Source organism: Phoca vitulina, unplaced genomic scaffold (genome assembly GCF_004348235.1).
Source record: "Phoca vitulina isolate PV1807 unplaced genomic scaffold, GSC_HSeal_1.0 scaffold13, whole genome shotgun sequence".
Lineage (NCBI taxonomy): Eukaryota > Metazoa > Chordata > Mammalia > Carnivora > Phocidae > Phoca > Phoca vitulina.
This window is the reverse complement of record NW_022589716.1, coordinates 39,706,704-39,723,872: the sequence shown is the minus strand read 5'-3', so window position 1 is coordinate 39,723,872 and position 17,169 is coordinate 39,706,704. Positions and strand designations below refer to the sequence as shown.

The 17,169-nt window shown below is 44.8% G+C and overlaps 1 protein-coding gene across 3 annotated transcripts in view; it reads right to left on the bottom strand.

Moving 5' to 3' along the window:
• Positions 1 to 5,469, bottom strand: part of MTMR14 (myotubularin related protein 14) — a 46,237-nt gene extending 40,768 nt beyond the window's left edge. For all 3 annotated transcript variants that reach the window (XM_032411883.1, XM_032411885.1, XM_032411884.1), the window contains exons 1-2: positions 5,182 to 5,469; positions 3,071 to 3,219 (exon numbers count right to left, since the gene is read on the bottom strand). In XM_032411883.1, coding sequence (XP_032267774.1) covers positions 3,071 to 3,219; positions 5,182 to 5,337 — 305 coding nt within the window. In that variant the 5' untranslated portion in view covers positions 5,338 to 5,469. The remainder of the gene's footprint in view (positions 1 to 3,070; positions 3,220 to 5,181) is intronic.
• Between the last annotated feature and the right edge of the window lie 11,700 nt (positions 5,470 to 17,169).

Genomic DNA, 17,169 nt, shown 5'->3' with positions numbered 1-17,169 from the left:
GATACTCAGATTTGAATGAATAAACGTAGGCTTTGTATTTACGTTTGTCTTGTGGGACTGAGCTATTAACCTGTGGAATCTGATGCTATCTCTGGGGAGATAGCGTCAGAATTGAGCTGAATCGCAGGACGCCCAGCTGGTGTCCAAGAACTGGTGGTGTGGGGGACTCCTCAGTCCCACCCATGTTGGAATTAGGTACAGAACTTAACCACTATCCCCCAGTGCCTCATCTGTACTTGCCCTAATTCTGGTTCTTGTTACACAGTCATTGCTTCTTTATTGGTCTGTGTTACCCAAAAGACCTAAGGGTAGGGACTTCATCTATCTGGTAGGACTTCCAACTGGATCCCTGGGGACTGCCACATGGCAGCAGCTCAATGAACATTTGTTGACAAACACATGTCTTGGCTGTTCAGAGATCCCTATCCAGACTTCTATTCCCAGATGATGGGCTAAACTGGGGAGGTAGATTAACAGAACTAAACCACTTCCTAAATCCAGTTCTACCCTGTGTAATGCGGTCTCATTACTGTCCTATTAACACCAAAGCCAGGTATGTAAAGAAGCAAAAGTTCTGTTTCTTCCCACCTAAACATGCATATACTCCTTTCTCTTCAATTGAAAGGCACTGCCCACTCAGGGTTACTTCAAGGCCTTACAAGAAGTAAAAAGTAAAAACAAAGTTCAGTAACTCCTCTAGGGTGACGAATACACCACCATGGCCCTGGCCTAGAAGGTGCGGCTCTGCTGGTGGAAGAACTGTGGTGATGACAGAAAGAAAAGGCAGACAGACCCACGGAGCAGAGTGAGGAAAGACCCGGATTTTAAACCCACCCTGCTTACTGCTTCTGTGGTCTTCAGGAAAGCCAAGTTACTTCCCTGGGTTGTCACTTTCTCTTCGGGACAATGGAAGTGATACCACCTACTTCACTGGGTTGTTGCGGGGCTTGAGGGAGCTGCTGTGTGAAACTCTAACACCTGGCAAACATTAGGCCCTCGGCAAACGTTCATTTCCCCTTTTTTAAGGGCTCGACTGCCATCAGCACTGAGCTGGTTTCCTTCCAGGAAAAGCTGCTGTGGGGCAACCAAGACAGAGTTCCTTAATGTACCTCTACTACAGGGTGGGGGGCATCACCTGGGAGCTTGTGAAAAAATACAGAAGCTTGGGCCCCACTCCAGACTACTGAGTCAGATTTTGTGTTGTCACTAAAAGCACAGGTGATTCGCTCATAGTCTAGCTGAAGTAGCACCATCTTGACTAAAGCTTAGCTTAATAGCAGAATGCCATCGGGGCACCAAGGTAAAACCATCAGCCAGCACTGAAGAGGGTGGAGGGGAGGGCAAGGGCAAGGAAAAAGAGATCTTGTTCAGAAACTGTAGCTAAGGGCTTATAGATGTTGAGTCTACCTAACTAATTCTGGAAGAAGTTAGGAAGAGATGGAAACCATATATAACGGAGCCTTAACAAAACCCAGATCTTTAGGGTCAGAGATCCCTGGAGTTCTTAAGTTATATGACTGAGGATATGATATAATTTCTATGATCTACATACAATTTGTTTTCCTAATACCTTCCTTTTTCTCAGTGAACCCCACCACAACCTCATGAGATGGTACACTTAATAGAAATTACATTTTACAGATAAGGAATCGAAGGCTTAGTCCTTAGACTCCTCTCACCTGGTTATTCCTCTGCTGCAAAGCATTCTCTGGCTCCCTGTGGCCTCTAACAGTGTTCCTCAGGCTACACGGTATATTAAGGCTCATCTAGAGAGCTCTCTAAGAATGTAGATTCTGGAAATTCTGATTCAGGGACCCTAAAATCTGTGATTTTAATGAGTGCTCAGGGGATACTAGCACAATAAAACCGTAACACCCACAGGTCCACACTCTTTGGCCTGATGATCAAGACCATATATAAACTGGTCGTTTAGGACATGTCAGGTCTGCTACTCATCCTTCCAGTTCCAACTGAAGAGGATCTCTACCACAGGCTCTTCCTAAACACACATTCCAGGCAGAATTAACCATTCTCCCTGGTTTGTCTGCAGCAGCGCTTCCTAAACCTTAATGTGTATATGAATCACTAGGGCATCGTGTTAGACTGTGATTTTGATTCAGTGGCTCTGGAGCCAGAGATCCAGAGTCTCTAGCAGGTTCCTGATAGGCACACTTCAATAGTGAGGGCCTGCTGCACTCATCATTAACATCGCATCTACAGGGCCATGCTTTCACAGATACTGTGGACAACAGCTCCTGGATTCTCTTAAAATCAGCAGCAAGCACGGAGACTAAGGGAACAAACTTTGAAATCAACATAAAGCATTTCCTGGAGCCTCCATGCTGTCATGATTTATTAGTGTCAAACGACTGCCACCATTTACTGACTACCTTTGGTTGTATCCTGTGCTGGGTGCTTTATATATGCTCGTATATGACCTGGTTTTAACCAGAGAAAGCACTCGGGCCTTGGCAGGCCCTCAATAAATGGTAGCTCCTACTTCTAATTCTTACAGTAAACATGCCAGGCTTGTAATAGCCCCACTTATCATCTGGGATTGCACTAGCCACTTTTCTAAACAGAGACAGAAACTTACCAATGAGAAAACCAAGAGACAAAGAGATTACATAATTTGCCCAAGATACTTACACAGCCAGCACATAAACTCAAAGCAGTCCGACCTCAGACCTCAGGCTCTTAAGCCCTATAAATGGTTAAGTGCTCTTAAGAATGTCAACAACACAGCACAGCTCCCACCCCATTCCCTTAAAAAAGGACACTAAGGTTCAGAATGGTGAGGTGTGAAGTAAGCTGTCTTAGGTCAGTGGGCCCTAGGGTGGGGGAGAAACAGAAGTCCAGGATTGTGACTTCCAACCTCTCATTCTATGCCATGCTACTTTGTCAATCTAACTTATCAAACCCTGAATGGAACAGAGTCCGATAAGGTTTCATACCTGGGGAAAGTGAGTCTACCCCGCCCAGTTTCCCGCCCAGTTGCAGACTTCCTGACTCTGGGGATGAGCTGTCAGAGCCTCCCCAGACAGGCACACTCTAGTTACATGATGCTCACGTGTCTTTCTCCTTCTCAGAACTTTCATACTCCAGGAACACGATGTGCTGGGGGTAGTGGCCACAGATATCCCCATTCACATTTTGGATCACACTGTAACAGTAGTCTCGGCCAAACAGCTCCAGACATCTCTTCTCAATGCGCTCAACCTGCACAGAGGAGGAGACCTGAGCATAAAGAAGATTCTGGGATTCTGAGTATGAGAATTAGGCAGCTCGGGACCTGCAGAGGTCACTGGGAATGACATGTGCCTCTGTGATTATTATTCAATGCCAGGAAGAGACACTTTGCTGGGACACAGGCCCTAGATGTGTACTTCATTAATCTATATGCGGTTATGTTTTGGGAGGTCTCTGAACCCCTCAATGTTGCAGTGAAACTGTTAAGCATTTGAAGGAAAGGGCTACAATTTTTATTAGATTTTCAAGGTGGTCCACAATCCATAAAATATTAAGAACTCTTGCTCTAGGTTACTTTAACATTAATCCATTATCTTCCCCTGGCTCCAGATTACTCCCCATTCTCTAGCCACAGACAAGTACCTAGACACTCTAGTTAGTGTAATGAGTAAAAGCTACAGACAAGGCTGTCTCCCCACACTCCATTTATTTATCAAATAAAAGAATGAACTCCCCTTAAAATTGCTCTTATTGGGGCGCCTGGGTGGCTCAGTCAGTTAAGCGACTGCCTTCAGCTCAGGTCATGATCCTGGAGTCCCGGGATCGAGTCCCAACATCAGGCTCCCTGCTCAGCAGGGAGTCTGCTTCTCCCTCTGACCCTTCCCCCTCTCATGTGCTCTCTCTCTCTCTCTCTCAAATAAATAAAATCTTTAAAAAAAAATTGCTCTTATTTAGTTCACAGTTTAGGGAAAGGTCCACTAGAAAAAAGGCATAAGACGTGTAATTATCTTGAGAAGTCTACAAGAGATCAGGAAGCCTGGAGAGGCTTTAAGGCCAGCTGCAGTGAAAGTCAGGTATAACTTAAGACAACCCTAATCTTTAGAGATGGAAGATGGAAGAGGGGCTCAGCAAACCACTGACCCTCCACAGCCACTCAAAAGACCAATGGAAAAACTCATAGTGGCTTAAACTAGGAATTCTCGAATTTTAAGATGCATGAGTATCATGAAGAAGCCTATTAAAAAATGCAAATTCCAGGTTCCCACCCTCAGAAATTCTGACTCAGTAGAACTGGATGGGATCAAGGAACCTTTATTTTTAACAAGGATCCCAGACAATGCTGAAACAGGTGGTCCTCAGGCTAAGCTCTGAAAACCACTTGGTTGTTTGGAGAGTGGGGAAATCCCATCATTACTTAAGTCTTCCCTAGGCTACTCCAGAGAGTAGCAGGATGCCAACTGCAGTATGTTCCAGCAAGTAGTACCCCTGGAGCCAAACCAGAGTTTCGTGGCCCAGAATGGAACAGAATCCCACTGGAAAGCCTGATGCTAAACCTGCCAAAAGCACATGGGGAGTAAGAGATAGGAGGATCCGCAAGATTTCCAATTGACTGCCAAACAGTGCCTAGGATGGGAATGGCCTTAACCAGGCTGGATACCTTCCAGGTCTGGCAATAAGGAGACTGAAGGGAATCCCAAGAGTAGAAAAAAGAGGAATTGAGACTTGCTTTTTAAAGGAATAGAGGGAGTGTGGGCTGTTTTCCTATCTGTAGAGGAAGGAAAAGGATGGGCCTAAAGTCACCCGAAGGCTTTAAAGGAAGCAACACACTCGGCCCATGTCTTGGTTCCATTCTGACCTCTGACCTGGAGCAATCCTCTAAACTTTTTTCTATCATCTCAACATGAGGCTTTTGTACCCACACCTGATGCACGGGAAGAACCCTCCTCAGCTTCCCTCTCTAATGTCTGAACATGGTCCCTCAGCTCTGATCCTTGACCTCCAAACGCCTTGTCTCAAACCAAAGGACGTCCTTCCTTGGCTTCTTCTGACCCCAGTTCTTCCTTTTTCGGTTTTTGAACCCGACCCTTACTCGCCGGGTCCAGACCCTGGGAACTTCCCTCTCTCCTTCCTCTGACCCCTGACCTCCGCCTTTCCTCTGTAACTTTTCAAGCCAAGGAGTTCTCTTGGTGCTCATTACACCTCCAAACTCACCTTAGAGCCGCCCGTCCCGCTGCAGTCCTTGGCCCGGTACTGAGTCCGGGAGAACTCCTCCAGCAGCTCCCCAAGCCCCGGCTCCTGTGGCGGCTGGTTGCCCGAAGAAGCCGACGGCCCCCCCGAGGCGGCGGCGGCGGCCCTAGCACCCGCCATGGCCCAGCCCCGCGTCCCCTTCAGCACCCGGCGTCCCCCTCAGCACGCCTCAGCCCTGCCCATGGCACCTGGAGGCACCAACTCCGAGTCCGGAACCTCCAGAAAAGCCTCAGCCGTCGCCTTCCCTTTCCACTTCCGGCCCCGCCCCACCCAGCCGGATGTTTACTTCGGCCCTGACCAATCGGAGCCCGGGACTCGCGCCCTGCCCCGTGATTACCGACCCACCCCCAAATGTGGAGCGATCCAAATGGTCTAGGGAGAGGGAGCGGGGCTACTCGCAGATAACTCTTGCTCCGCCCCTCGGGGTTTCCCCTGGGGAAGCCGGGCTAAACCATTGGGGTTGCGGGAGGGGTGTTAGTGCGGGAACTAGGAGGAAGGAACTATGGGAAATAACCGGAGGAAGAGTGGAATAAACCACTACAGGGAGAGGAGGAGGGAACGCTTGGAGGCAACTAATTAGTGTTGGCAATCATAGTAATAATAGTAAGTAAAAATAAAACAGCATTTCGTAAGGCACTTTTTTTTACACTACTCCTCACAACGTCCCTATAATTATAGTGCTCCTGTAGTCAACCCGTGTTATCAAAGAAGGAAACGGCAGTCATGACTATGTTGAAATTCTGTGATTGAAAAGCACCATAATTTTCTTTTTTTGTTAATGGAACATTTCAAACATTCACAGAAGTGGAGAGAATAGTATAATGACCCCCTCATGTATCCATTAGTCCATTTCAACAATAATAAACATATGCCAATCGATCTTGTTTAATCAGTCTTTCCCCCAGCCAGTAGAATAATTTTAAAGCAAATCTCATTATTTCATCTGTGAATATTTCAGTATTTATCCCTAACAGATTAGTAGTGTTACAAAATGATTTTTTTAAAAAGACAATTTAGGTGTGTTAAAAGAAATTCAAGGAAATTTGGCTTTAATCAACTGTCCATGAACTCGGCAGCATCCAAGGTAGCAAATGAAAAGGACCTCCGGGGAACTGTACAAAATGGAAGGGTTTTAAAGTCGGAAGGTGGGACAAGGAAGTTAAAAGACTGGATCATTCATCAGTTTACCTTTCCTTAGGAGCAGACAGGGGGTCTTATTAAAATGCAGACTACCTCACTAGTGCTGATCAGGAAATTCCTGAATAATTGGTTTAAAATTACACTCCTGGGAGAGGCTGAAACTGCAACTAGGTTAGGTTTTAAGTCTTGATGGTGCTTAGCAAAATTGACTCCATTCGGGACCTATTGTTTCTTTTTAACAGGTGATAAAAACAGACTTTACTTAAATACCTCCTGAAGCAGACAGTCTCTGGTCCCCAGGGTCCAGAGAACTGCAAAATGGGGCAGGAGACAGGAAGGTTTTATAGGATAAAGAATAAGGGACGAGGAAGAGAAAAAAATCGAAAATGAATAAGGAACAAGGAAGTAAGTATAGAGCCCAGAGTTGGCTTGTAGCCGGGGCATAGGGATGCAAGAGCACCAGACTCGGGGGGGTCCCAGACCGACTAGGTTCGGCCACTCAATGCTGACAAAACCCTAAGGCAGATCAACGAGTGGTAGTGAAACAAGAGAGGAATTTATTTCAATGAGGCCAACACAGGGAAGAGAGCCGACTAGCATCTCAAAGACTCCAAAATGCCGAAAAATACTTTCAGGTTTATATAAGGAAAATGTGGGACGAAGGTCAGTGGGTACCTAAGGCAGTAAAGGTGTGGTCAGTCATTGTCATGGGTGAGGTCTGGCTGGCAAGGGCAGTTCTTACTGCTTGAGGAGATAGTTTTGGTTCCCACCATCTGATACTTTGCCAGGAAGATCTTTTGCTTGAAAGTTAAGAAATAAGCTGGAAGGAAGAACTTAATTCGAAAGTTTGAGGTCACAATGAAGAGAGTTGAAGTCCTCTTTCAGGCTTGGTGTTTGGGGGTTGGCTGACTAAAGCTACTGTGTTTCTGGTCAAGCAGAGCACTTACAAGTTATCTGAGTTTCAGTTTGTTAACCTGGTAGTCAGGAATAGCTCTATCTTGGGACTAAAAATTTATTTCACCCATTCCCCTTCTGATCATTCTCTTGAATGGTTTGATTTTTTTTTAAACAAAAATCAGTATTGGGGGCACCTGGGTGGCTCAGTCATTAAGCGTCTGCCTTTGGCTCAGGTCGTGATCTCAGGGTCCTGGGATCGAGCCCTACATCGGGCTCCCTGCTCAGCGGGAAGCCTGCTTCTCCCTCTCCCACTCCCCCAGCTGGTGTTCCCTCTCGCTGTGTCTTTCTCTGTCAAATAAATAAATAAAATATTTTTTTAAAAAAATCAGTATTAGTGTGACTCTCAGTTACCATTGTCTCTTCAGGTCTCAGTATAGTATTCACAAGAGATGATATCAGCATTATATCCTTGGAACTGGTTATGTTCTTCAGTTCTCTGTTGTCATTCCAGTTGGAGAGAAATCATTTGTTGGATGATCAACAGTTGTACACATTCATTTAAAACTTTTGAGAGAATATAGCGTATAGGGAGACAGTAATAATTATTACCAACAAAACAATATCCATGATCCAAACCAGCTAGAATACTGAGAATATTTCTTTAAGCCAGTTGACTTGTTTATGTATTTTGTGTATTTCATGTAACTATGTCTCCACTTCCCCAGAAGTGTTTATCCAGCAAGCTTGTTCCAGAGAAGCTGAGGCATTGGAAATCAGGAAGAAATCAGTCACAAGCAGAAAGAACTGTAGGATTACCAGGGCAGCATAGCAAATCCAGCAATTGATTTACCTTCCTTTGTAATGGCCTGAGATACAGGCACAATGGCATTATCTTTACAGGTTAGGAGAAGGGAAAAGGTGGAGAAAAGAATCCTAAAATGTAGAGGCTGCTTTTAGGCAAATAGGCTTGAGCAATGGAATGTAGAAAGGGACCACAGCGACCCCCTGGCAGAATACAGACAGGCCCACCAGGGGACACACCTCAAAATATCCATAGGCCCTACCTAACCAATGGGCTACTTACAACCAGACACAGTTACCAAAAAAGGGAAAATTTCATACGCCGCCACACCTCCTTATCTTCCCCCTTTAAAAACAGCTCCCAGGGCCACTGGGTGGCTCAGTTGGTTAAGCAGGGGGGAGGGGCAGAGGGAGAAGCAGACTCCCTGCTAAGCCAGGAGCCTGACATGGGGAATCAATCCCAAGACCTTGAGATCATGACCTGAGCTAAAGGCAGATGCTTAATGGACTGAGCACCCAGGCGCCCCAATACCTGAAATTTTAACTGATAATATTAAGCCAGGGCCTATCAGATTTTTAGGAATTTTATACAAGTTCTGGAACATGTATGTTAATAACATACCCATACAGGGGCACCTGGGTGGCTCAGTCGTTAAGCGTCTGCCTTCGGCTCAGGTCATGGTCCCAGGGTCCTGGGATCGAGCTCCACATCAGGCTCCCTGCCAGGCGGGAAGCCGGCTTCTCCCTCTCCCATTCCCAGTTCTTGTGTTCCGTCTCTCGCTGTGTCTCTGTCAAATAAATAAAATCTTAAAAAAAAAAAATACCCATACAAATATAAACTAAGCAGATTAAACATCACTTCCTATTTGGCATGCTTCCTTTGTAATTTAATAAATCAAATAAACCTAGTTTAACATTTTCCCTTTTTATAGGGAGAAAGAACAAATCTTTTGAGATGTTCTAGGGACCCTCTGAAATTCTCAAAGTTAGTTCAAGATTAAAAAAAAAAAAACTTCATTTAGAATTTGATTTGGGGGAGTTTGTCAAAAATATCCATTTAGGGGTGCTTGGCTGGCTCAGTCAGAGGAACGTATGACTCTTGATCTCTGGGTCATGAGTTTGAGCCCCACAATGGGTGTAGAGATTACTTAAATAATTAAAACTTCATATTTTTTTAAGATTTATTTATTTATTTGAGAGTGAGTGAGTTCACGATAGCATGCAAGCGGGGGGGGGGGGGCAGAGGGAGAGACTCTTCCAAGCGGACTTCCACTGAACGTGGAGCCACACAGGGGCCTCCATCTCAGGGACCATGAAATCATGATCTGAGCCAAAACCAAGATTCTGATGCTCAACTGACTGAGCCACCCAGGCACCCCAAGTAAAATTTTATTTTGAAAAAAATCCGTTTAATCAAAGTGACAAAGACTTTGAAGGCAAATACAGAAAGTTACATAGTTGTTTAAAAACAAAACACCCTTAGCTCTTTTAATATTGAGAAAACCAAGTTTTCTTCAGTAATCAAAGACCTGATAGAGACAACATGAAGCACAGTAAATTATTTTGGTAAGACACAAAATCTTTGCTTTCCAGGTAGATTTATCTAAAAGGTAAAGAAAAACCTTTGTGATTTCTTACTAAGAGAAGACCAATAGTCCAACAAAACTTTATCCTTTTATTTTTTTTTAAGATTTTATTTATTTATTTGACAGAGAGACACACAGCGAGAGAGGGAACACAAGCAGGGGGAGTGGAAGAGGGGGAAGCAGGCTCCTCGCAGAACAGGGGGCCCGATGTGGGGCCCGATCCCAGGACCCTGGGATCATGACCTGAGCCGAAGGTAGACACTTAATGACTGAGCCACCCAGGTGCCCCCAAATTTTATCCTTTTAATAGAGAGAAAACCAAATACTTATTTTGTATCAGATACTTATTTTGTACTTATTTTATATTAAAATTTTTTAAGTTTTTAATTTTAATTCCAGTAGAGTTAACATACAGTGTGAAATTAGCTTCAGGTGTACAGTATAGTGATTCAACCATTCCATACATTGCTCACTGCTCATCATCCTAAGTATACTCTTAATCCCCTTTATCTATTTCACTCTTCCCCCCACCAGCCTCTCCTCTGGTAACCATCAGTTTGTTCTCTACAGTTAAAAGTCTGTTTCTTGGTTTGCCACCCCCCTCACTTTTTAATTTCCTTTGTTTATTTTGTTTCTTAAATTCTACATGTGAGTGAAATCATATGGTATTCATCTTTTTCTGACCGACTTATTTTGCTTAGCATTATACTCTAGCTCTATACATGTTGCAAATGGCAGGATTTCATATTTTTTTTAAGAGAGAGAATGTGCACGTGCGAGTGGGGGTTGGGGGAAGGCCACAGGGAGAATCTTAAATGGGGCTTAATCTCACGACCCTGAGATCAGGACCTGAGTTGAAATCAAGAGGATGCTTAACCAACTGAGCCATCCAGGTGCCCCAGTTATCTTGCTGACAAGTTCTGTAACAGATAACATGAGCTTATTTGACTTTTGGTAAACCTAGGTAGAATAAAAATTGTATGTCTGCATTATTTTTAATGCTCATAACTCTAAAGCCATGCCTGTTTTAATTAAACAACAAATTTAAACTAGCTTAACCTCCCCAAAGTTATCTAGATCATGTGAACTTGAAAAACATTTGGGTTAGGGGCACTGGGTGGCTCAGTAGGTTAAGTATCTGACTTTGGCTCAGGTCATGATCTTAGGGTCCTGGGATTCCTCTCCCTCTGCCCCTCCACCCTGCTTGTGCTCTCTTTCTCTCTCAAATAAATAAATAAATAAATAAAATCTTTACCTTTTTTTGAAGATTTTATTTATTTGTCAGAGAGAGAGAGAGCAAGAGAGAGCAAGAGAGAGCAAGCACAAGCAGGGCGAGCGGCAGGCAGAGGGAGAAGCAGGCTCCTGCTGAGCAGGGAGCCCGATGCGGGATTCAATCCCAGGACTCTGGGATCATGACCTGAGCCGAAGGCAGACGCTTAATCGACTAAGCCGCCCAGACGTCCAATAAATAAAATCTTTAAAAGAAAGAAACATTTGGGTTAGTTTTCTATATTTCTGAGAGTATACTTGATTTATATAAATGTTTGATTTTCTTTAAGTCAATTAAATAGAACAGTCTACAAATCAATTTTGGCAATAACATCCAGAGGTCGATAAATCACACATCTATAACATACAGACATGCATAACCATATATATGCAAACAGAGATCTTGCAGCTTTTTAAAAAAAATTTTAGTCATGAGACAAGTATGATAATGCAGAACTCACATTATAAAAGAAAAGTTGAGGGGCGCCTGGGTGGCTCAGATGTTAAGCATCTGCCTTCAGCTCGGGTCGTGGTCCCAGGGTCCTGGGATCGAGCCCCACATTGGGCTCCTGGCTCAGCGGGGAGCCTGCTTCTCCCTCTCCCTCTGCCTCTCCCCCTGCTCATGCTCTCTCTCTCACTCTCTGTATCTCTGTCTCAAATGAATAAATAAATCTTTAAAAAAAGAAAAGAAATTTAGAAAAGAAAAGAAAAGTTGAATCCAAATTGTGTTTCAGACAGATGGAATGAGTTAAGGTTACCTGTTCAGATGACTTAAAATTTTTAGTAATATTTGTGAAGAAAGCTTTTAAGACTTTTTTCACCTAGTTTCCAAATAGCCTTTCCCTCCCCGCCTTGGTAAGAATTACCTCCCTAAGGTTTGCATTTCAAACAGATGGTTCTCAGCTCCTAGAGAAGACCACTCAGAACATTTATATCTCAAAGGCACAGAGAAAGAATGCAAGTTCCTCAAAAGAAGACTTTTATTTCCTAAACCCAGAATTTTTACAATACCGACAAGCCTTTTGAGATGAATAGTAAAGATTTTCAGGTTGGTAAAAAGGATAGATGGGCTGCTTCTGTTCTTGCAAAGACTCAGGACAGTTGTTTTTAATTCCTCAAAGAGTTGGAGCTGCTTAAAAAATCCTTTGAAACTTGTAAATTTCATCCAGGACAAAGTATTGAACAACCTCATGGATGCAAGAAGTGTCCCCAAAGATGGTGCGAAAGATACTGCCCTCCCCAGGTCCAGTCACTCCCAAAGACTGCCAAAAGAAAGAAGGACTTAAGACAATCCCCTCAAGGGCTGGCAACAGTTGGTATGACCCTAGCTGCAACCCACATTTCTGGTCTGACCATATTTTTGGGCTTCCAACCTGACTACTGAGCTGCCTACACTTGCAAGAAGTGACAACCTATGTGCCCTAAGCAGGCAGAAAGCCAAGCCAAGTTCTCAGGACAAAAACCGAGACAAGGGCAACCCCCTCGGGTCCCCTTCCTCCTTGGGAGGCTTGTACTACCACTTTGCTATTGCTCAATAAACCTTGCTCTGCCGCCCACTACTCTGTCTGGTCTACCTCTCCGCTCTTCGAAGCAGTGCGCGCCAAGGGAGAAAATCCTGTAACATTTATGGGGCTCGTCTGGGATATCCATCATCATTAAGGATAACTAACTAATAAAGGTCATCAAATTCCAAATGGTGGCTCAGATGGAGCCTCACATGGAGGTCAAACCAGACATCTACAGGGGACCCTTTGATAGATCGGGAGGAGAGCAACCTTGATTGCTGCTCCATCCAATGCCCCTGACCAGCAGGAGGTAGCTACGGTCGTCTAGGATTACCTCTTTAGAGGGGGAAATGATGAAGGACAGTTGGAAAGCAGGCAGGCAGGGACAAGGGGCCCCACCCTAAGAGGAAATCACCCTTAAAAGGATTTTACTCCACCCTGGAAGGAGCCCTCCACCCTTTCCCCTGTGATAGATAGGTGACAAAAACCTGGTTGGATGACAGGCACAGGGAAGGTTAATCAGATTAAAACAGCCTGCCAAAAAGCCCATAAAATTCCCCTAGACTTAGAAACTCCCGTAGCAACGCTCTCAGGTCCCCTCCCTCCTCGTGAGCTTTGTACTATCACTTTGCTATTGCTCAAGAAACGTTGCTTTGCTGGCCACCACAAAAACAAAAAACAAGCAAGAAGGCAACAGCTGTCCCTGGGAAAGAAATGATTGCTAACCAATGGTTACACCAAAACCAAGTTCCAAGTGTCTAGACTTAGGAAGGGACAATGTGTAATTGTGACTTCTTTCTCAGCCAGGCTCCACAGAGATCCAGGAGACCTGCACTGATAATTCTCACCCTTAGGCTTCTGCCAATTTTCCCAGGATCCCATCTGCAGGCTAAAAGCAAGTGGGGTTTAAAGTAGAGAGTATACGGACGCCTGGGTGGCTCAGTCGGTTAAGCGTCTGCTTTCGGCTCAGGTCATGATCCTGGGGTCCCTGCTTGGGCTCCCTGTTCATCAAGGAGCTTGCTTTTCCCTCTGTCTGCCGCTCCCCCTGCTTGTGTGCTCTCTCTCTCTCTCTCTGACAAATAAATAAATAAAATCTTAAAAAAATAAATAAATAAAGTAGAGAGTGTAGCCCTGGTATCTACCAGAATTTGGCAAGATTTTCCATTAATTTTAGTTTCCCCTTGGCTCTTTAAGGGAATAACTGCTATCAGTTTACTGGAGAATCCCTTGGAGTCCCATCAACCCTGGGAGGGGCCCTATGAGGGAGGGGGGTCTTCCTTCGAAGGTAGATGTGGGAGCATTCAGAGTTGGTGGGGAAGGATTAGATAAAACCTTTGAGGACAATCTTTTTTCCAGTGTCCTGGCTGAGTACAAATGAGACACTGAATTCTGGGTCAGTATTTTGGTGATGGACTCCCACAAGAGTGCCCAGGTGTAACCAAACTAATGTTGAGTTGGCTTCTTGGTGAAGTCACAGAGAGAAAGTACACCAGGCGGAGTTATCACATCAAGGAAAGTTTATTTGCAGCAAATAAGGAGATTACGGGGAATAACTTCCCGAGCAAGGGTGAATGGGTATCTTTTATTTAAGGTTAGGATGAATATTTAGATAGGGGAGCCTTGTCATCCTATATAGAGGTGGGCATAAGGTGGCGTGTGCACCCTAAGGAAACATGCCCATATATATATATGTTGTAGGTTACATAAATGAAGCTTGTGCTCCTCACTGGGCAGAGATTTTAGTATTATAATGAGGTAAAGGTAACTGTCACTCCATGGGTCACTCCATGGTCTGTCTGCACAGGAATGAGTCAGGAGTTAAGTTCAAACTGGTCTGGGTGGTCTGGGCCAGCAGGAGCTCTTTGGCAGTCATTGTCGCTTGAGGGGTAGTTTTGGTTTCCATCACAGGATGCTATGCCCCTTGGGTCTTTCGCCTGAGTTAAGAGATAAACTGGAAAGAAGAGCTTAAGGAAAAATGTGGGACAAGGTTGTTGGGTACAAGCAGGTGCGCAGTACAGGTCAGCCAGGGGGCGCTAGCTGGTGACAGAGGTGTTTTAGGTTTCTGGTGTTGAGCTGCTGAAGCTGTAAGACCGCACTAACTTGGCCGACTTCTAAGGTTTTTTTAGTCTCTTCAGAGTGGAAAGGCAATTCAGAGAGAGGATTAAGAGACTGAGCGCTCAGGTAAAGGCTAGAGGAAGTAGGAGGAGTCGTGTCAGTGTGACAGTCTTTTGTCTTCGGTACCTCTTGTGTCTTTAATTTTTCATTAGCCTTCCTGGGAGAGCCAAAACTGTAATTAAGTTAAGATTTGGTGTGGTTATGTAGGGCTTAGCATACATAAGTAACTCAATTTGGAGCCTGTTGTCTTATTTTTAACAGTTCTAAAATAACAATACCAAGATGATTATCAATAATATGATTACTGGGGCACCTGGGTGGCTCAGTTGTTAAGCGTCTGCCTTCGGCTCGGGTTGTGATCTGGGGTCCTGGGATCGAGCCCCGCATCGGGCTCCCCACTAGGCAGGGGGCCTGCTTCTCCCTCTCCCCCTGCTTGTGTTCCCTCTCACTGTCTCTCTCTCTGTGTCAAATAAATAAATAAAATCTTTAAAAAAAATAAAAAATAATAATATGATTACTGAATTCAGCTTTTGTTTGCTTTGTAGTTCTTCTTCTTCTTAAAGATTTTATTTATTTATTTGACAGAGAGACACAGCGAGAGAGGGAACATAAGCAGGGGGGAGCGGGAGAGGGAGAAGCAGGGGGTAGTGGGAGAGGGAGAAGCAGCCGGGAGTGGGAGAGGGAGAAGCAGCCGGGAGTGGGAGAGGGAGAAGCAGGCTTCCCACCAAGCAGGGAGCCCGATGCGGGGCTCGATCCAAGGACCCTGAGATCATGACCTAAGCCGAAGGCAGACGCCCAACCAACTGAGCCACCCAGGTGCCCCTGTAGTTCTTTTTTCTTTAAGATATATCCCACTAAAGATTCCGCATTAAATCTCTGTTGTTTCTTTTTTCTTTCTTTCTTTTTTTTTAAAGATTTTATTTATTCATTTGAGAGAGAGAGACAGAGAGAGCACAAGTAGGGGGAGAGGCAGAGGGAGAGGGAAAAGCAGACTCCCCCCTGAGCTGGGGAGTACCAGACATGGAGCTGGATCCCAGGACTTGGAGATCATGAACTGAGCCAAAGGCAGATGCTTAACTGAGTGAGCCACCCAGGAGCCCCACGTTTTTGTTTTTTAAGATTTTATTTATTTCTTTTTCTTTAAATTTTTTTTTCAAAGATTTTATTTTTCTTTTTCAACAGAGAGAGACAGCAAGAGAGGGAAAGCAAGCAGGGGGAGTGGGAGAAGCAGGCTTCCCGCGGAGCAGGGAGCCCGATGCGGGGCTCGACCCCAGGACCCTGGGATCATGACCTGAGCCGAAGGCAGACGCTTACAACTGAGCCACCCAGGTGCCCCTCCTTTTTCTTTCTTTCTTTCTTTCTTTCTTTCTTTCTTTCTTTCTTTCTTTCTTTCTTTCTTTCTTTCAAGGAGGCTCCACACCCAATGTGGGACTGGAACTCATGACCCTGAGATCAAGAGTTGCTTGCAGTACTGACTGAGCCAGCCAGGCGCCCCTAAATCTCTGTCTTAAAGTCATTTAAAACAACTCTTCTATGTTCAAGTTGATGTCTCCATCTTGACATACACTTAAGTTCATTTGCTTAAGTTTATGTTCTACATTTAGAGACTGAGAAGCCTGGTGGGCCTCCCAAATGTTGGGAATTGTAGATGATCTGGTTTGGCCAGATCACCCACAGTCTCCCAGCATAGGAGTTCTCAGCCTTGACTTTGTATCAGAACTCAATCAGACACCTATAGGGCTTGTTAAAGAGCATTGGGCTACACCCTCACATTTTCTGGTTCTGCTGGTTTAGGGTTGGGCCCCCAAATTTGTATCTAAATTTCCAGTGATGCTGCTGCTGCTGATCCAGGAACCCCACTTTGAAAACTGCTGCTATAGCATAGCCATGAGGCAGATATCTGGCTCCATGTGACTGTGGACAAGTTATTTCTCCTGAGCCTGTTTCCTCACTGGTAAATAGGTCTAATAATCTCTGCCTCGTAGGGTTAGGAAGACAATATGCAGTAATGTATGTGAAGTATTTAGCAGGGTGCCCAAAACATAATTGGTGTCCAATTCGTGGAGCCTGCTGAAGCTGCCAACAGAGTACTAATCAAGATGCTAATAGTTTATACTTGTATCTAGAATGTAGTTACGTGTCAGGCACAGTTTGTAATGTTTTCACAGGGTAACTCGTTTGCTCCTCCTTAATTGACTCCATTTTGCATTCAAGGAAACCAAGGCATGGAAAGTATGAAGTAAGGGTACACAGCTAAGGTAGTGGAACTCTGCATACAAGGAGGCTGGGCCTGGGCACTGGGCACAATCTTTCCCTGGGCACTGTCTTGCCATGGTGCCCACCCTGTGGTATTAGGGCTAATTGTGCAGGGACCACAGCTCATTTATTCATCGAACTATTCTCCAAGAGTCCTGTTCTGTGACAGGACTTGTGCTGAGGCTGGGATGCAGGGATCAATAAGACCTTCTCCTTCCTCTTGATGAAATTACCCTGGAACAATCTTGTGCCCCATAGGTTCTTACTGCCTGACTGGTACGTGAAAACAACTTTCTCTGAAACATGGATGCTTGTATTAAACTGATTGGAGAGTTTTTTAAATTGCAGATTCCCAGGCATGCCTGGGTGGCTCAGCTGTGTAA